General features: G+C 37.2%; 1 protein-coding gene across 1 annotated transcript in view; it reads right to left on the bottom strand.

The window, feature by feature from the left end:
* Positions 1–20,011, bottom strand: part of LOC306862117 (chromosome-associated kinesin KIF4-like) — a 121,234-nt gene extending 101,223 nt beyond the window's left edge. The window contains exons 1-7 of the mRNA XM_079404759.1: positions 19,727–20,011; positions 18,233–18,356; positions 18,026–18,140; positions 11,954–12,144; positions 11,757–11,846; positions 3,905–4,071; positions 3,061–3,155 (exon numbers count right to left, since the gene is read on the bottom strand). Of these exons, the coding sequence (XP_079260885.1) occupies positions 3,061–3,155; positions 3,905–4,071; positions 11,757–11,846; positions 11,954–12,144; positions 18,026–18,140; positions 18,233–18,355 (781 nt within the window). The 5' untranslated portion in view covers position 18,356; positions 19,727–20,011. The remainder of the gene's footprint in view (positions 1–3,060; positions 3,156–3,904; positions 4,072–11,756; positions 11,847–11,953; positions 12,145–18,025; positions 18,141–18,232; positions 18,357–19,726) is intronic.
* Positions 20,012–21,591: the final 1,580 nt, after the last annotated feature.

Raw genomic sequence — 21,591 nt, 5'->3', positions numbered from 1 at the left:
TATTCAATTATTAGAAAAATCACACCTCTCCCCCACATGCACGCACGCATGCACAGGCTACAGTACACTACACAGCCATGAACAGAGAGGCAGATAGACCATTCACTTTCAATCTGTATGTTAACAAACAGTTTAATTCATTAGGGCTTTTCCAGCTGAAAAGTGCCACTGTCGGCTCAATCTCGGCATCGGTGAGAAGGCGATGGGCCAGAGCATTTAAACAATTCTTCTTTTCAATGTGTATCCTAGGCCAGTAGGGCTGAGTGTTACACTTTTAAGCACAAAAAGTTGTGGGGGGGGGGGGCATGCTGACCAACACAAACCGCGTGCACAGAAATCAACCTCTCAAACAGCATTAGATCACAAATTGAGAAAATGCATTGTTAAATAGATATTAAGCATTAGAAAGGTTTTTTTTTTTTTTCTAATAAATAAATAACTAATAACTCATAATAAAAATTTATAAATTAAAATCCTGACAAGACTAGTAGGGAAAAAAATAAGAAACAAGTAACTACTAACTTTTAAAACTGGACTAAGCAGTTCATGCAACAAGTTCCTGAATAGGAACACAAATGAGTCCTGCTGACTCAACCTCTCCCTTGAGTCTCCTCAAACTGTTTTACTCAAAGGCGGCTGTACCAACTCCGTCACAACACAAATTCCCAGGCTGCAAGGAAAATTGCAAAGGGTTACAAATACAAATGGACAGATGTTAGCACCAGCAAGCTGTACCACTACACTGGACAAGTATTCTGGTTTTTGCTGAAACTCGGATGGATCTGGATATTTCTAGCTCACATATTGAGTTGGACGGCTTTTCCCTGGTACATTCTATCAGGAGCCTGGTAAGTCAAGGTGGGGGGGGGGGGGGGGGGGGGGGCTATGGTTTTATTAATAAGTGGTGCAGGTGATATTCCACAGGAGTGACTATCTGTAACCTAGACTTTTAGCTATTATGCTTGATTCTCAAGCAATTCTTCCTTCCAGTGGAGTTTGGGGACATTGTGATGCGTGTTGTTTATGTGCGCCAAAGTGGAAACGCAGGGAGAGCTGTGGCCCAAGTGGCAGAATGTGTACATAGACAGCTATAACATACACCAGATGCTCATTTTGGGAGATTTCAATCATTGCAAACTTTTTTTTTTTACCTGGGTTTAAACAGAATATTAAATGTGACACTAGAAACAGTAAAACTCTTGACAAATGTTATGGAATCATCCAGAACGCATACATGTATTGATGTTATTTTATCATGCTGTGATTGAGAGTATATTATTTTATGGAACTGTAGCTGGTTTGGTAACATATTAGCCAAGTTAAAATCACAAATAAATAGACTGGTTCACAACACCAAAGAAAATGATGGTGGTGAGGGAGGATCCCTCCCATAAACTGCACTGCAATCATTTGCCAAAATGCCATTTTGTGTTAAACCAACCGTTAACAGAGGCCAGCGATGCTGAAGACGGACGCAAACAGAAGAAAACACTGTAGCACACAGAGCAAGATCCCTGTTGTAAAAAAAAATCCTAAATACTGAATTGGGGGTTTATGAATGCATCTGAGGAGTACTGACTGTCTTCAGAAAAGTTCACATGGCTTTTTTTCCCCCCATCTTCCCGCTGTATAATGCATTTAAAATAGTGTTAATAAGTGCTGCGCTGCTTTGTTTCCAGTGGTTTAGTTATCTTTAAACGTCATTTAAATAAACAAACATTAATTTTGAGCCCAAATCACATTCGAATACAATATTTTTGAAAAATGCCCATCCTCTAGTTGTAATCCTTCTTCATGCTACAATAATTGCTGTTCTCTAATTTTAATCACTTAACTTTTTCCACAAAAGGGTTCTGGTTGAAGTGCCTTGCTCTAACAGCATGGTATAGCCACAACTAAAATTCCTTCAAATTCTGAACAATGAAGATTACATTATTTCTGGAAAAAAAAAAAAAAAAAAATTCCTAAATCTCTCATTTTGATCTCCACTGGACCTGCATCCAGGAACAACTAAAACACAGTCCAACACACAATAATTAGATGAACACTGACACTGATTCTCAGCAAAAACCTCAACAACCTAAATGGTCATCAGCACAGGGCTTTTTAGCTAGCAATGAATACACAATGCCCGGATCTGCTAGCTGTTTTTAGACTAAAAAGAAAGTTGAGATGACTGAAACTAACAGGAAGTTTTTATCGTACAATGACCTCTTACATGTCAAGGGAATTTCGATTTATCAGTTCATGACTCCTTTAAAGAAAAAAAAAAATTTGAAATACGGATATGGAGATTCGGAGATTAATACGGATATGCCTCTATGCTTCTTACTGACCAACCAGACTTAGAACCCTAACAGGTCTATATAAAGATAAATCCTATTTGAGAAACTGTTTACACTTTACAATAAAGGTTCATTAGTTAACGAACTAAGAATGAACAATACTTCTACAGCATTTCTTATTTATTAATCTTAGTTCATGTTAATTTCGGCATTTACTAAGGCATTATTAAAAATCACAAGATGTGTTTGTTAACATTAATTAATGCACTGTGAACTAACATGCATAAACAATGAACAACTATTTTCATTAATAACTAGTGTAATAAATGCATTGTCCATTGGGTTAGAACATGAACTAATGTTAACAAATGACACCTTATTGTAAAATGTTACTGAGAAATTGTATTTGTTAAGCTTCAGAGGTGGTGCACTTGTGCACAGTGTATCTTTCTGTTAAACATGGAGCAACACATTTTGTAGAAAAAGTTGGTTATGCTTAAAAATAAAGTGTATGATGTAGAAGTAGTAAGCGGCCTTTTGCTGCAGTCCCTGTATATTGTGATCCGCATATTCTGTAGATTTGTTTCCCTTTTGTGTCATATGGGTTGGAAACATAAGAATGAGTAAATGACAATTTTCTTTTTTTTAGGTGCGTTATGTCCGTTTTCAGACAAGTCCCAATGAAGAGCAAAACTATGCTCTTCCTTCAAAAAAAAAAAAAAAAAAAAAAAATAGGTAATAAATAATAAGAATGGATTTTTTAGATTGCACTCACCCTCTTTGAGTCGATCTCCCTCTGCTTTAGTTTTTTTTTGTCTCTCAGATCCAGCGAGATCCACCAAGTGCAATTTGGAGACCATGACATCACTCCTTGACAAACAAATATCAATTTAAATGAAATAACTACATACAATCATTCTACATTTATAGTTAAACACTTTACAGTTTTATAAAGATCCAGAAATAGTTAACCATTATGATATATTTTGACCAGATGACCATTAGGATATTTTTAGACCTGGATAAATTCACTTTGACCAAAAAATAAATATAAATATGTATATGTGTACATGTCCATTCTTAAAGATAGGGTAGGTGATTTCGGAAAGACTATCAATAATAATATCTAGCTTTAAAAGCAAGATCCCACCTTCTCTGCATAAATACTCTAAGCACATGAACACGCTTAGACAGACCAGAGGCTAATCAGTGACGCGATGAAAGACTGCGTAGGTGGAGGATTGAATGCAAATGCTTTATGTTGACAGGGAGGTAAAACAGCCTATCGTAATCTTCGGACCAAATAATCTGATTGGTCGAACATTTTAAGGTCCTGCACCTTCCACAGATTATATAAAGACATAAATACATTTAGACCACCAAATTTGTTGACTGCTATTGTGATGAGAAGAGACTTTCAACCATTATAACAAAAAATGTTTTTGAACTGAATCACCTACCCTGCCTTTAATATACATCATGACAAAAATTAGACACCGCTTTCTACATTTTCCTTCATCACATACAACCTGAAAAGAAGTCTTATAACAGCAAACTCAATTTGAGTCTCCAAACAAACATTAAGTAATCTTAGTTTAACAGCATGCATTGTAACATACTTGTCTCCTTTGCGTCGCTGCTCCAGTGATATGGTAAAGATGGCATGTGAGCGAGATGAGGCTGCATTCATGGCTGTTGAGCCCACTGTTCGTGCAGAGTTTCCCAACTCAAGACAACCCACCATCTCCTGATCAGTAAACACTTCCTTTTCTATCAGCCCAACAATCTACATAATGAAAACAAAAAGAAATAAGCGGTCATAGAGGGTATATGAAATTTAAGGTAGTCAGAGTCGAAGCCTTGTGGACAGTACTCCAAGATACTGTGCAGTTGTGATGCATGGAAGTATATGAAAGTGCCATAATGGCGCTTTTCCACTGCGTGGTACGACTCGGTTCGGCACGGTTCAGAACGGCATGGCACACTTCAGCTCGGTTTGCGTTTCCACTGCAGTTTAGTACCGCTTTAGAGTGGGCGGGATTATTCACGTGCTGTTATACTTGCGCCGCCTCTACTGCCGTGACTCCTGAAAAAGTTTTTCATTCTGCGTCGCTCCATCAAGCTCTCGCTGGATCCGCTCCTCGGCTATCAACGAGAGGACAGTCTGTATTTCCTCAACAGACAACGAAACAGCTTTTTAGTTGTTAAAAGAAAGGTGCGCTCATTCAAAACAGTTGCGTTCGATCCTTCGCTGGCTGTACCGATTTAAATCTAGCGTGTCTGTTGTGTCTCATGCCGCAAACTCAAGACACAGGCAGAGACGATTTTCTTCAGCCAATCCGTGATCAGCAGTTTATACGTCATGTTTTGGTAACGGTACGGTTCGCTAGGAACCTCGGCCGATGTGGTACTAAAAAAAGTATCAGGTACCGTACCCAGTGGAATACCCACCAAAAGTGAGCCGTACTGAACCGTAGCGTGCCGTACCACGCAGTGGAAAAGCGCCATTAGACTCCAGTTGGCCGGAAACTTTTTTCTTAATTCAGTCTCTGTCCGGCGTGGGTGAAATAATTATAATGCTGTAGGTGAGGTACAATTCATGTCTTCATTAAATAACTTAATTTGAAAACCTTATGAGAGACGTAATGTCACAAACACCTCTTCTGACAGTCTGAATAAAGACTGTTCTCTGAGCTCTTAACACTTTAACAGACTGATAAGCTCTTTTTGCACTACACTACATATACATATATACACATATACACATATATATATGCGCACAGTTTTATTTAACTGGTTTGCACTATCTGCCATGTGCCTTATGCCACTTTTTTTTCTACAATGTCCAATTTGTATATCTGTATGTACATATATTTAAACTATTTATCTGTATTTTTACGTCTACTGTCAGTGTTTAATGTTAACTGTATGCACCAAGGGTCTGAGAGTTACGCAATTTCAATTCTCTGTATGTATGTGCTGTAGATGTGGCAGAATTGACAATAAAGCAGACTTTGACTTGACTGAGTGAATCACCGCGCTCTCCTCTCTCAAAATGCGCAAACGGCTTCAAATCAAATCGCGTCTGCACTACACTTTCACAATCGAGGCAGGGTCGCGTCGTCACTCTAGTTTATGAATTGCATTTCTTTTTAATTCTTGCCAGTGTTATAACCATTCAGCAGTCTCGTGCAGAGCACACACACACACATACACACAACACCAGGTTCACATCCATTTGCAGTGCGCATGCGGTGCATATTTTTTCACTCATAACGGATTAGTGTTCACACTGCACACGACTGCAGGTCTGGCAGTGCAGAGATCGCTTCCACTGCACGTGCTGAATTAAAGTGACCGTGTATTGTTTGAACATGGACTGAAACGAAAATGTAGTAATAACATCATAAATGCATACATTTAAAGTCTACTGTGTTTCACAGATCAGTTGCAGACTCCTGAAGCAGCACAGTCAGTGCTGCTTCTGCACACATGGACTGCATACACACTGTAAATGGAGTAGGCCTATGTGTGAACAATAATGAAATAGCTTTAACTGAAAATTGAGTGAAACACACCAAATTGAGAAACTAACGGAATGCATAGTCGATATAAAAAAAAAAACTGGATAACGAGTAACTTCTTACTGCTAAATTCTGAAAAATTAGAGGTGTTAATTATGAGACCTAAAAACCCCACATGTAATAACCTAGAACACTATCTAACACTTGACGGCTGCTCTGTCAATTATTCGTCATCAGTTAGGAACCTAGGTGTGCTGTTTGATAGCAATCTTTCATTTGAAAGCCACCTTTCTAGCATCTGTAAAACTGCGTTTTTTCCATCTCAAAAACATCTAAATTGCGACCTATGCTCTCAACGTCAAATGCAGAAATACTAATTCATGCGTTTATGACCTCAAGGTTAGACTATTGTAATGCTTTATTGGGTGGTTGTCCTGCACGCTTGATCAACAAATTACAGTTGGTCCAAAATGCAGCAGCTAGAGTCCTTACTAGAACCAGAAAGTACGACCATATTAGCCTGGTTCTGTCAACACTGCACTGGCTCCCCATCAAACATCGTATAGATTTTTAAATCTTGTTAATTACTTATAAAGCCCTGAATGGCTTAGCTCCTCAGTACTTGAGCGAGCTCTTATCACATTATAATGTGATAAGAGTTTTGAGACTATAGTCCACCATATCTGCTGCGTTCTCAAAACTCTGGCCATTTGATAATACCTAGAATATCAAAATCGACTGCAGATCCTTTTCCTATTTAGCACCCAAACTCTGGAACAATCTACCTAATACTGTTCGGGAAGCAGACACACTCTGTCAGTTTAAATCTAGATTAAAAAGACATTTCTTTAACCTGGCTTACACATAACACGCTAATACACTTCTATTATTCACATCCGTTAAAGAATTGTTAGGCTGCATTAATTAGATCAACCGGAACCGGGAACACTCCCCATAACACATGATGTACTCGTTGCATCATAAGAAGAATGGCATCTACGCTGATATTTGTCTGTTTCTATTCTGTTTCTCAGTCCGTGTCCGGATCAGATGGTGGATCGGCGCCGGGAGATGATGTATGTGGCCCTGATCGTCAGCGGAGGCCGGACACCTGGATGAGCCCCGGGGACATATCCCTAGTCACCGTAGCCACCCGATCCGGTCCGTATCCAGCCCAGATGGTCACTGCAGTCACCAGATCAGATGGTGGATCAGCACCCAGAGACAACCTCTACAGCCCTGAACGTCAGCGGAGACCAGGACGAGCGCCAGAGACAGATCCCCAGTAAGCACCCCGCCACTTAGACAGCCATCGGGAAAGACCACTGGAACCAGTTGAGCCCTTACAATCTGACTTTGCTGCAGTTGGAATTGAACTGCTGGTTCGTTTGGCCAGAGGAGAACTGGCCCCCCGACTGAGCCTGGTTTTTCACAAGGTTTTTTCTCCATTCCGTCACCGATGGAGTTTTGGTTCCTTGCCGCTGTCGCCTCTGGTTTGCTTAGTTGGGGACACTTCATTTCCAGCGATATCGTCAACCTGATTGCAAAGACACTATTTAAACTGAACTGAGCTGGATGATGACATCACTGAATTCAATAATGAAATGCCTTTAACTGAAAATCTTTTCAATCTTTTCATTTTACATTGACACTATTTTCCTTTTTTGATATTGTGCAGTTGCTTTGACAATTTAAATTGTTAAAAGCGCTATATAAATAAAGGTGACTTGACTTGAACCTGGTATAAAAGGCCACCTCATATACAGCTCACAAAATCAGGCTTATGCTGTGTGTAAGCTATTGCACGATTGTGAAAATAAAAATAATGCCCTAAATGCCCCCTCCACCCCTCAAATTAAAAAATTCCCTCACATAATTGTCACCCAAGGGGGAAATTAATCCTCAAAAATGAAATTCAGGCCCTGAATAAAAAAATCCTGATTGGCGTATCACTATAAATAATTCGACATAATAAATAGAAGGCTTTAAATAGATCGGTATCGGTGATCGTTCTCAAAAATGCTGATAGGAGCACCCCTAGTAAACTCATATTACGATTATTACATGTAAACACCACATTTACCGGCTTTACGTGGTGAAAGTGAAACTTTAATGATGCATAGTGCCTAAAGCCACATTAAAATTGTTTACGGCCACATGAAGCTGTTAGAAAGCATATAGATTGAGGATTTCCTAGAAGCAAAGATACAATAACATTAACATTTTGTGTAACCACCCAAACAAAATGAGAGCTAAAATGTGGTACTTTGTTCACTAAAATAAGTTTAATCCTACCATATCCAAAAACTCTCTCACTCTGCTGTTATTTAATATATTAAATGCACTAGAATTTTATTGAATAGTATGTGGGGGATACATTTTTAATTAAAATATTCATATTAATCAAGGATTTATTGACCTTTAATGCACCTTATATCGAAATGTACAGAAATACATGCTTTAAAATGTCCTTCAGTTAAGATTATTTCATTTATTCACTATACTATTTACTACTACTGTCTCATTTCAGTTTGGCTCTAGTTTTGTATTTATTCCAATTTATATGAAACGGTTTATGTTGCGTGGATTAAAATTCATATACAGAGTAAATACTTTTCACTGAACGTTAAAAAAGTTTGAAAACGTTGTCAGGAGCACTGTGGTGGTGACATTGAAGGCGAGTGACCGAGATGCAGTAGTTCATTTATAGCTTAAGTTCAGCTTTTTAGTTCTGTCGCTTTTATTTATGCTTCAAAATTTGTCAAAGTTTTATTATTTGTGAAGATTCTTGATGGACAAAACGTGTAAGTTTCATGAACTATGACTGAACAAAGAGCTTATTTTTAGCGATCCTATTGGCTTTGTGTCGAGGGAACCAGTTCCATGCTAACAGCCGATTCGCCTACAAAGTGACGTCATAGTTCCCCCCACTCTATAGACCAATTTCGTGTAGACGTCTCAGTTACGTCTCTAGCAGCTGCGCGCATTGTGGTGGCAGAAACACACGGTAACAAGCAGAGTGACACAGGAAAAATCCACGGAATAAGAGATCAAATATATTTGTGTGCCTTTGGGTGTCAGAATCGGAATGCAAATAATTTTTATAGAATACTGTCGTCAAAAACGCCATTTGAAGCCAAACGCAGACATTTAAACTGACAGACTAATGAATTAAACCTGCTATGATTACTCTAATTTTAAAGCATAAATTAGATTTAAACAATTGGTCTACATAATATTCACATATACAGTTCATTGGGAACATTATATTTGCCCTACAGTTACAGCATGAAATACTATTTAAACCTATAACATTTTACATTTAATGTTACCTATTTTGTCTCAATTCTTTTTTTGAGACTTTCTCGCAAATGCAACTTTATATTTCATATTTCGGACTTTATAACTCGATTTAACAACAATAGCAAGTTTGTCCATTCTGAGGGGGAAAAACACCAGAAGTGTGGGATATAAACTCAAAAGAGAGAATGACGAGTTGATTTTTCTTATCAGAATTGTGAGATATCTCGGAATTGCGAGAATAAATTCAGAATTTTGAAATATTGAAATTTTAACACTGCCAGACAAAAAAAAAAAAAAAAAAAAAACGACAACAGCTGTGGTTAAACGAGATAAACCGAGTGGACTGGACAGAAACGATCGTCAACAGTGCTCGCATTTGCAGCGCACCCTTCTTATCAGAAAAGGTTCAATAAAGTATTGTCTTTTGTTATGTGCATGTGTGTAAAACAAACTGCCGATTTATATGCTTAATCATATGTAATTGTATGTATATTATGAGTAATTGTTGGAATAATGTAGCTGTAAAAATAGTTGCCTGCTGAAATTGAAATATATATATATATATATATATATATATATATATATATATATATATATATATATATATATATATATATATATCTTCATGACGACAGACACGGTGAGTTTGTCTTTAATATACACATTAGATGCGAGTCACTCAACCAAAGGTAATCCTGTCAGATCGTCCATCCTTTGAGAAAATGCGTGTGCGGGTCAGCCAATCTGGTTTTGTACATTAAAATTAACCTTTTCAAATAACAAATCGCAGTCCCAGACAGTGCAGGTAAAATTGGAATTTCTCCAGTTATTGTTAAAAAAAAAAAAAACAAGCTAACAGACTTCAAAGCTAGCGTTAATGAAGCGGTCAGTGAGATCTTTCTGCCACCACCTAAGCCTCCACCCACAGAAAAACGTCACAATGTTTACTAACAGAAAAAGGGTCTATAGTACAACGGCGAACGTGACAAGTAAAAGCTTTGTCTGTTTGGGAAGGTGCGCGTGCAGTCAGCGGAGGCTCGCGAAGCAGAGCAAGGCAAAAGTATAAATCCCACTTAACAGCAGCAGACATGTAGCGTGTCAAGACTACAGCCCATGGGCGTCATGTACTTATTATTTTTGAGGGGGCACACCAGTAGGCTAATGTTTTACTTAATTTTTTTCTTTTTTAGGCTATTCGAAACATTCCCAGTAATTATACTAAGTAAATGCAATTTGCACCTTTATATATCATGTTAGTTAATCTATAATGGGCGATGGGCAAATTAGTCTAACGTTCTATTAGGGTCATTATATGGAAATGTCCATTTTTCTGTCCATAGCCTTTACAGAAATAATGCACTTGTTTTTTTTATTTAATTATATAGAATTCCAAACACCACAAAACTGCACGTCACCACAGCCATGTACAGAGAAAAAGTGCTTTATTTTGAGGTCCAAAACAGGTTTTTCTGTTTTGGACCTCAAAATAGGTCCAAAACAGTTTTTCTATTATAGTGTTACTTAATAGTGTGTAACTATCAAATATATCATGTAAATGGCATATCATATGAAGCTTTTAGTTAAACTCACTGATATGACCTGCTTTATTGTTAGGGAATTGTAAAAAACTAGAATACAAATGGATTAAACTACTTAATTTAGTGAGTATACCATGATTGACAACATGTTTTGATACCTTGCAAAAGCCAGTTTGTAAAATGCATTTTTCATGAAAATTGTCAATGGTGTTATACTGTCACTGGTGTCACCTGATCTTCCTCATATGGGTAAATAAATGGACAAAAAACGTAAAAAAAAAAAAAAGGTAATTTATGTACATTCATGAAATCAAAAGGTAATGTGGTCTAATTTTAAACGTTAGAAAAAGAAATACATTGTTGCTTCTGATGAGAGAATTCGCCAAGGAATTCAGTCAACGAGCGTGCGCCCTGAACTCACCTGAACATCTCTGGAAGCTGCTTTCAAAATCCACTTGGCTCAAAAATCTGAGGGGGCACGTGCCCCCTCGCTTTGAATGGCCATTACGCCTCTACTACAGCCTATTACATAATTACATCACAAACGTTCCAAATTTTATGACAGCACTAGCAATCGCCAATTCTCACCGCCATTCATAAAAAGTCACTGGGTTGAGTTTCAGTGCTGACTCTACTTGTGTTTGGCGCTTTGAATCATTTGAACGCTTTTAATGGTCCTGCAGATGGCGCCGCGAGCTCGTGCAGCGCTCTCAGGACCATTCCGTCCATTGTTTTTTTAGGTTATAGCCATTTGTTACTCGCATGCTTTTCACTGGATCTCACAGCACTGTTTAGTGGTTGTGTGATCAAGACTGTCTGCAAGTAAACATTTGTTCTGAACTCTTTTTGAGCAGAGCTGCTAAAGGGGAATGTGGCATGGTTCAAAGGAGTAGCTCTGTTTTGGTCTGTTTTTGGCACATTGGCAGTTTAATGTTTCTCACATGCAACAGAAATGACAATGCTTATCATTTAGCAAATTGTTATTGGCACCAGTACCATTGACATGCATATGCAGCATTATTTGCATATTGCAAAAACAAATTGAAATTTATCCATGATAATTGTTATTTTATTAACCATTTCTAATTATAGGTTGTACAACTCACTTTAATTCCATCTTTTGGATCCTCTCTGATACTGATAATCGGTTTGTCCTTTGATGTGCACAGCAGGTCCAGGATCTCTTCATTGTAAATCTAAGTTTAAAAGAATTACACCACCCTTGAGTTACACAAAATGAATATTGACTTCATAAATTAAATCCATAAAGGAGACCAAGATGATGGTACACAAGCATTTATACCTCAAGGTAAGATACAGCCAGCAAAAATTCACAGTCTGCACATTTAGACTTTTCCTGAAAGATTCTTCGTATTACTCGTGGGATGACGCCAACTGTGGACTCGTTCTCTTGTTCTGATGTGTATGTGCCACCCATAGAGAATGTCTTCCCTGACCCTGTTTGCCCATAGGCCAGAACGGTGGCATTATAACCTGCAAATGCAAACAATAAGGTTAACCAACAAACAAACAAAAAAATTAAACTATAAAATATAATTTTGTTTTACACAAGATGAAGAACAAACAGTTAAGAACAACATGAGGATGAACCAACTATGACAATTTTCATTTTTGGGTATACTATCCCTTTAAGATTGGTCAAGATAAAAAAAAAAAAAAAAAATTACTTGTGGTAAGTTGTATGTGTCATTTTCAACTCGAGTACGCACCCAACACAATAACAGTTTGCATAAAAGGTCAGTTCACATGAACCTTGAAGCATAGCAAAAAGTGTAATTCTAGGCCCCGTCCACACGAAGACGGGTTTCTCTGTATACGCATACATTTTTTTATCGTATAGGCGTTTAGTCCACACGAAACCAGCGTTTTCGAAGAGTGAAACCGATCATTTTTGAAACCGGGTCCCAGGGTGGATAAATTTGAAAACGCCGTTTTCATGTTTTCGTGTGGACGGCGAATCCGTATATTTTCTGAAACGATGACGTCATCAGCCCACGTCTCGCCCCTAATCGGACACCGCTACGTCACATAACAGCGACAACAATGTCAGACTACATGCCTGTGTTCGTGCTGCAGAACCTACTGAGCTCATTAGTTTTATTAAAGCAAAATCTTCTGCTTTGTGTGTTAGTTTATATTCAGCGCGCAAGGTTTACGCACATGGTCCAAGTCTTCTGTTTTTTTGTGTATCTCTGTGGCAGAATTACAGCGCCACATATTGGTCTGGCATGTGTACTACATCGTTTTCAGTCGGTTTCAGTGATTCCGTGTAGACGCAGATATTTCCTGAGACGACTCCGTGTTTACGGAATTTGAGGCAAAAAAAAGATTGGATACGGAGAAACTTTGCTGGAGCATCCGAGAAGGTCCACTGTCATACACTATGAGAGTGGCCACTGACGCCTGAATTTGTTTATTTTGACACTTTAGACAAGATATTGCCTGTTTCGCCAAAAAAAGTGAGCTCCATATAAAGCTAGATCAGAATGTTTGTGCATCTCAAGGCAACATTGTGGTGTTTCATTCCTGAATAAATCTTTATTTGAATACACCATAAACACACATATTCATACATATACATATTTTTTAGGTCACACATGAGTATGCTTTTTGCATATTTGTGCTTGTAGTTGTCATACTTCTAAATCTTCCTTGTGTGGAACTCTGTATTACCAGGGGTATTCAATCAAAGTTCAGAGAGGTCTAGTATACATTTCCTTCCCAGTCTGGACAATAGACTAGTTATAAATTTCCATCCGGAGAGCAGCAGTACTTTGCAAGACAAAAAAGAAAAAATCTAAATCAGTCAAAATAGTCATGAGCATACTGGGCCCTGCTGTCAAAGCAATTGGATATGAATATTAAAAGGCAACATCAGATGTTTTATTACGCTATTATTATTTTTACATTTAGATACCCACGTATGGCAGAAAGCCATAGGACGAAGTAGTTTCAGTAGTATTTTCATGATTTTATTTGCGTTTCCTTGCTATCTACAAGTAATGTTCCCAGTTAGAACAATGTTTACGATTACGGATGTTCATTTCGGTTATTACAATTAGATTAGAACTGAATTAAATTAGTTTTTTTGGAGTGAGGGAAAATAAAATAGTCTAGTCTAGCTGTGTTTATAGCGTTTGTAAACATTTTGCGTCAGCATTAGGCCTACTTCTGAATGTAATTATAAAATGCAACTTACGTTTTCTCTCTCCATAACGCAATTTCGTTTGATGTGTGTAGTGGACTTTATACAGCAAACGTTTTAAAATACTTAAATTAATGGAAAAAAACAATTAAATTACCTTTTAAATCGGTCAACATTCTTACTGTGAGTTAACAGGTTAAAATTAGCATGCCTATTTACAATGAAATGTTCTTAACATGCTAAATGCTAGATGAAAAAAAATAAAAGGTCGCAAACCTGGTTTATTTGAGTAGTCAGACCACCTGAGTCATATGACAGATAAAAATAACTCTTTGTTTCTCGTTCTCTGCAGCGTTTTTAGTGAAAGCAGGGCTCTAGAATCATTCTTTCCACTGGTCGCTCTTTTGCTTTCTCAGTTGGTCGCACAAGCACATAATTTGGTCGCAATTGTTTTTTTTGCACTACAACATGGGATTAATCAATGTATGCTGATGAACTTTTATCATAGCTTATAGTTATATGGTAATGAAAGTGGTTAACATTCAACATGTTCTTTTTCATCAGTAGTATTATTTGCGATTTGAATTTTCAAGTCAAGTCTGCTTTGTCAATTCTTCCACATGTACGGCACATACATACAGAGAATTGAAATTGCGTTACTCTCAGACTCTTGGTGCATACAGTTAACATTTAAGACACTGACAGTAGACATTCAAATACGGATAAATACAGTTTAAACATATGTACATACAACTATACAAATGAGGGCATTTGTAGAAAAATAAAGAAAGAGATAGATAAAGTAAAAAATTTGTGAACAGGTGTTCCTCTTTTGCTATGTTATAAGCCAGGCTTCTGATGCTTTTACTTTCGAATTTGCGATCTTGCTGTCAAGTTTTACAAAAAAAGATAATTGTCTGTTTTGCTTATATCTATACACCTTTCACTTTTAGGACTAAAACAAAAGATGGATTCTTTTTTTTTTTATTATTAAAAAGCACAACAACAGTAAAACAGGCGGCTACAATGGCAAACTAGATTACAAAGTCTATTAACAAAAACGAATAAGATGAGGCATGGAATACGCCACATGCTGCATTATTAGTATTATTAGGCCTATATACGGACTAATAAATTACAGAATGTTAAGCAAACACTGAGAAATCAAAAAAATTTAAAGCAAGACTCCATAGCGTAATGTGAGGTAAACAGCAAAGATAAGCTTTTCAAAATGAAAACAAAAAGAAAAGTAAAACTAAACTGGCTGTCGGTGACAGGACTTGCAATTTTTTATTTTTTCACAAGAATATCAACATGTTCACCACCTCTGATTTAAGAAGCAGTCTTTTATTTTAGCTTGAAAACCAAATCCTCCATCGTTTCCTCGATATTCGCATCATTCTCACATTCACGCTCGTTCTGATATCAAATATAAGCCAGGCTCTACACCTGAAGAGCTTGCACTGAAAGTGCCTCTCTTCACGTGATCAGTGAATTCTGACTCCTGCTACAATGTACCGCGGCTCTGCAACGCACGCCATATGGAGCAGACGCTTTAGAGCAGCGCAGACCATGCACTCACACAAATGCGACCACATCAAATTTTAACTCGCACATTTTCAAAGAAACTGTCGCAAATGCGACCAGTTTGGTTCCAGTCTAGAGCCCTGGAAAGTATCAATCTATTTTGCTGCTCACTATGCTTATAATACTGTTGTTGAAATTAGCGCATCATTACATCTTTAGCAGGGCAGCAGAAAAGGCTTGAATGATTCAAGTTTGGCTTTGGGTAAAAACACAGGACATAGTGCTGAATGATCATTGCCATAAACAACCCTGACTGCTTGTGTATACAGCCAGGGTTTTTCCCGCATAAAAAATTCAGCGACAGCTGCCTCTGCCAAATTTCATGCTGCCTCCAGGCCCGGGTTTCACTTTGCACCTTTCACTCCGCCTCGTGCGTGAGGGTTTTTTTTTTTTTTAAGGAGGCTTGTGAGGCTTCCTTGGCTGTGAGTTGATAGTGTACATGCACCGGACGATCTAGTGGACTTGTGTTTTTAATCGCTCAAATCACTAATTTGCTTTTGTACACGCACTGACTGAACACGGGACGACCGCAGACCCTCATGATGACAAAAATTGTGTCATACAGGCAGTGCTTGAACGCAGATGGCAAAAGTATACTTAACTTCGGGCTTTCGATTGTCGACTAAATTCAGTCAGGTAGTCACGTGCCTTTCTTGGCTTGGTTTGCTATATTTTATAATGCAGTTACAGCGTGAATAAGGGTTTTGTCTGGACAGCATTCTTGTAATGCAGGGAGTAGAGCTCAAAGTTTAAAGATGAAGAGGCGATCTTCAACTGCACACTGATGCAAGCAAACATCATTATCATCATTGCATCATTTCCCATTATGAACTGCATGGTTCTTATATGCCTAAACGAACAGAGCAAATAAGAGAAAAAAACGCATCAAGTCAACAAGCCAGGTGTAAAAACACCCCTACTCATGTGTGATGGTGTGACCCAGATTGCCAAGAAGAACACTGTAACAAATTAAGTCCCCATTTCGGAGCAAAGTAACTGATCTACAGGTCTGAAAATGCCCAGTCACAAGATGATCTCATAGTGACTATGGACTTTTTCAGACCTGTGCTCAAGGAAAGGAAAAAGAAAAAAAAAAAAAAAAAGATATGATCCTGTTATTGGTTTAAATGTTTAAGCAAATTAGCTGTTTGTTAACTGTAAATTAACACAAACTGATGTTATGCTTAATATTAAACAAGTTAGCTTTTTAATTATGCTATAAGTTTATAACTGTCATTTTCAATCATCAAATTAGTATAACAACTAATATATGTTGCTTGTAAGTGTGCCTAGGTGTGCCCATGATTAGGAGGGTACCATCTCCACCTCATTTTGAGCAAGGAAAAACCCTGTATAGCCCGATTGTTTTAACCTGCTGCTCACTTTAAACTGTAAAATGGTGCCGCATCCACTGTTTGAGGGTGCCTGATCTATACTGATTTTAAAGGGGTCATCGGATGCAAAATTCACTCTGTTTGAACATAAATGCGTGTTGGCAGTGTGTGTACACATCCATCCTATAATGATAAAAATCTCTCTCAAAATCAGGCTGTTCTGAGACTGTACTGGCCGCTCCCAGGATAGTTGATTGACAAGGCCGTCTTACCTTAGACCCGCCCTGAGTGAGCTGAGAGAGCTGTCTGCCTCCGGTGCAGGGGAAGACATGATGCCTCCAACTAAGCGATTGAGGGGTTTTGTTGTTGGTTGTAATAATGAATAAAGCAGTCATGATTTACTCCTGACATCTGAGCCGCTGAAGACGCAGAGGATTAATGTTACTTTCATTTTGAAGGGAATGCGCTGATCCCCGATCTACCTAAATGAGTCTGTTCGCGCGAATCATTCGTAATCCAGCTTCACCTACAGAAGAAGCGAGTATAAACGGTTTTTATGAATCTTTGCAAATCACCTTTCCTTATAACATGCTAGTTAGCCAGTTTCGCGGCTAAAGTAAACAGTACTGCTCATCCCACCACGGAAGAGAAGGTCAGCAGAGCTCATTAGCATTTAAAGCGAGAAGCACTAAAAACACAGCTTGCTGAAAACAGAGCTGATTTTGACAGGGTAAAGGTGGTGTTTTCTACACTACCGTTGAGAAATTTTAACCAAAGTATGTTATAAACTTTTCATTAAGAAAAGTCATACCAATTTGTGGAAAATGGGCATCCAATGACCCCTTTAAAATGGTGGTTTTTAAGCGAATGCACTTCCTGATAATATTACAAACAGTAAAAATAAAACATGCAGATACAATACTATAAACCACAGACAAAAGATACAACTTGTATATAACAATGTAAAAAATACAAATAAAATAACACTAAAAAAAAAAGTAAAATATATAATCAGATTATATATATATACACACGTGTGTGTGTGTGTGTGTGTATATATATTATATATATATATATATATATATATATATATATATAAAATCAGTGTCACAGGAATAGACACTGTACTGATTCACTGACACTGTGCAACCCATTGTGTCTAACACAATTCTCTATTTTCAACAAATGCTGGTGTGACCAGATTTAGCCCACTTTGTGCTGCAGAAATCAGGAAGAGAAAAAAAAAATACCAAAAAAAAAAAAATTCTAGTGGGGCTGCTTTACAAACCTCTAATAAGTCCCGACAATAACGGAGACACAGCAGTGTTGAATACTTCCTCCTGCTCTGTTGTGGGGTCAAAGACATAATCATAGGTGAAAGCCTTGTCACTGCCAACGATCACCTAAAAGAGAAACAGGATATAATGAATATTTAACAACATAATTTTTTTATGCTTAAATGTGAATGAAATGGGCAAGGTCTCGTGACACAGACCTGAGGTTCCCCAGGTACAAAAGTGAGACAGCACTGACATCCTTCATTGATCTCTTTGGGAACCAAAGGCCGGCATCTCAGGGCAACCCTTACAGGAATTACTTTCTCATCCTCCTTGGTCATACTGGAAGAACAGATAAAGTTATATCACCAATTAGCCTACCACCTGAACTCACATATTGTCTGAAAAAGCCAGTTTGCACAAAGGAGGACAAGCCCAGACTGGTTACATAAGCATTACCATTATCTTAAATAAAAAAATAATGTTTAAGCATCAGTCTGTTCAACCAAAGACACCAGGGATCTCCTGTTGCACAATGGTTGCATCTAATGGTTGTGAAAAGAAACACAATGTCATACAACATTGTGGGAAAAAAATTGGTCACTTAACTTTATACAAAACTGACAACGCACTGCTGCCAAATCAATATGTCTAAATCAATATAAATTCAGTCATTACAACACAATAATAAAATAGGATAATATATCTTCAAGAATTACAAAACACCTTTCAGTAGCATTACTTTTTTGGTATAGAATGTGTTGTACAGAGTTTGAGAAAAACTGAGTGTGGAGATGCAACAATCAACTGGCCATTAGCCAGGGCTGCGTTTCCAGATAGCATCGTAAGCCTAAATTGATTGTAGACGCACTGCCACCAACGAAGCTACGATCAATTTAGGCTTATGATGCTTTTGGGAACTGCAGCCCAGGATTGGACTGATTTTGCTTCAAACATGGCAATCGGAATCTGCCATGAAAAATCATGCCCAAAAGCACTCTCTGTAATTCACCGCTTTCATGCGTTATAAATTTTGAAATTCACCAAATTTCATGGGTCATGGGTTAATCCTGGTCAGCAAGGGATACTGGTCAAGATCTTGTACTTTACTTGAACACCATGTTCAACATCACTAATTGCCTGCATATTAATACTATGGCAGCCTTTATAAACTATGGCTCACACTACTTTTCATTTGGAAATTAATTATTGCATGTTTTGAAAATCCTAGCTTCTCCAACAGTTCATTAACAGAAATGACTTCCAGTGGAAGTATCTCTTATTTCCTAAAACCACGGATTAAAGTTTGCCATAGAAGTCAAAGTCAACAACAAACCACTTCTGTGGTGCAGCTGAATGTCACATATAACATACATTCATACATAACAGCTACATGCATGCATACATACAATACAACATGCATCGCAAATTAGCCAAAGGGGAATAAGTCTTACTTTTTGATCCAAAATTAGTTTGTATGCAACCGATTTAACTTTCAAGACTAGTCTAAGATGCAAGACAATTAAAAAAAAACAGATTTATGCAACAAGGCCCCTTAGGCCTGAACGGTCTTAATGCCAAAATCGTGCAACTTCACATACACATTCTACATACAATCATACATCTGCACTAAACAACACAGACACAAACAAAACAAGGAGCTGATACAACAAAAAAGTATGTTTAAAACACATGTCATTTAACTTCGTTACCTTCAACGCTACAATCTGTTGTTGTCGTGCTCGAGTAAAGCTCAGTAAAAGTTCCTTTTTACACAAAATCGAAAAAATCTTAAATAAAATACGACGATCTTAATCGCACTCCCACAATACCTCTATTTTATGTAAAGACAGACTTCGTTAACCGTTTCTGTCATAAAAAATCCGAGAATCACTATTTCTCTAAAGAAAGACCCTGCCCGCCACTTTCAAAAAACCAGCACCGCCTTTAACGTCATTACGTAGCAGCCGAACAGTTCAACCCCGCCTTTCCACAATGACGTCAGTTCCGTCTTTCAGCAAAACCGCGTATGGGGGATCTGCACCTAAAGGTTTCCTTCACTCCAAAAGAGTATGCTGTTGTATTTGACGCCATAACCCAACAAGTTATGGGTCATTCCTGTGATTCGGTAATATTTTAGAAACAATGGGGAACTGAAATATTACCGAATCATAGGAATGACCCATAACTTGTTGGGGTATGGCGTCAAATACAACAGCATACTCTTTCACCTAAATTCACCTAAATTAATTGTTAGAAGCTTTTCACAAAACTTTGGGATGCCCATTATAATGAATAAAAATAATTATTGTATTTTATTATTTTTTAGCTTTTAATATCTATCTTAAACCAAGCATTTTGTTTGTCCCTAAGGTACTTCACTGAGTTTGTACTTAGAAAATTATTAACAAAATGTGCATAGTGTCTGTGATTTTTGGTAACAATGTTAGCATTTATTTGTGTTCCTTTCTTGTAAAAAAAATATTTTCAAAAAAAAAAAAAAAATATTTGATAAAAACAGACTTTAAAATCGTGTCCCTCATTCTGAACTCAACCCTGTCACACTAACCATTCTACGCCCATAATAATTTAGACTCCACTCATATGTGAAATCATTTACCAAAAAAAACATCATTCAGGTCTCTTTAATAGTGGTGCAGAAAATGGTTAGTAGTATCGTACTTTTTATTCATATTTTTGAGGGTACTGTCAAGCTTAACAACTCAACACCGTCACATAAAATTAAAAAACTTTTTCAATATTTTATTTTAATCCATAAGTGAATACAATGTAATTATTTTATTGCTGCTATATATGGTCTACTCTCCTACACTACATGAGGAGCAATGGCCATTTTGATTGAAAAACCTCAACCCCATCACAAATGTTTGTATTTCTCATTGTTACGGGGCTATAAACTTGTGACAGGGTTGAGTCATTTGCTTCATTTATTAATAATTTTAATGAAAACAAAAAAAATAGTCATGGTTTCAGTAAATATATATACTCCAAAATCACGACAACTCCTATTTTTGTTTTAAATATAATTTTTGATGTAATGTGTCCACTTAAACATTGACAAGCATCATACATCAGAAACTGCAACTTCATTTGCACCAGAAAGACAATGTTGGCCATGTAGATATGTTGACCCAGAAACAAGGGGACAATATGACAGAGAAACAAAACCAAAAATGTAAATTTAAGGCAATGTATCCCTTCAAATGTGTTACAGTCTTCAACCCCGTCACATTAATATTTTTAGATAAAAATATAGGGAAGACAATTTAGAACAAAAGTATTTCTTGCTGATTACCATCTGACATGTTAAGGGCTAAAACAATAAAATTGTGGTTTTAGTTCAAATTTTAAATTAAAAATATTTTTTACAAAAATAAAGAGACTGTAGACACACAATTTGTGTATTTTTAGATTCAGTCCTATAGAAATGTGAATATGATAAATATTGCATTTGTTATCATTCAGTTGTTATCTGTTATCTGTTATGTTATGAGCAGTTGGTACATGTTTGTTTTATTACAATTTCTGTATAAAATCCTATTTAAACCAATCCCAT

This window comes from Barbus barbus (genome assembly GCF_936440315.1).
Source record: "Barbus barbus genome assembly, chromosome: 43".
Taxonomy (NCBI): Eukaryota; Metazoa; Chordata; class Actinopteri; order Cypriniformes; family Cyprinidae; genus Barbus; species Barbus barbus.
This window is presented reverse-complemented; position numbering and strand designations above follow the sequence as displayed.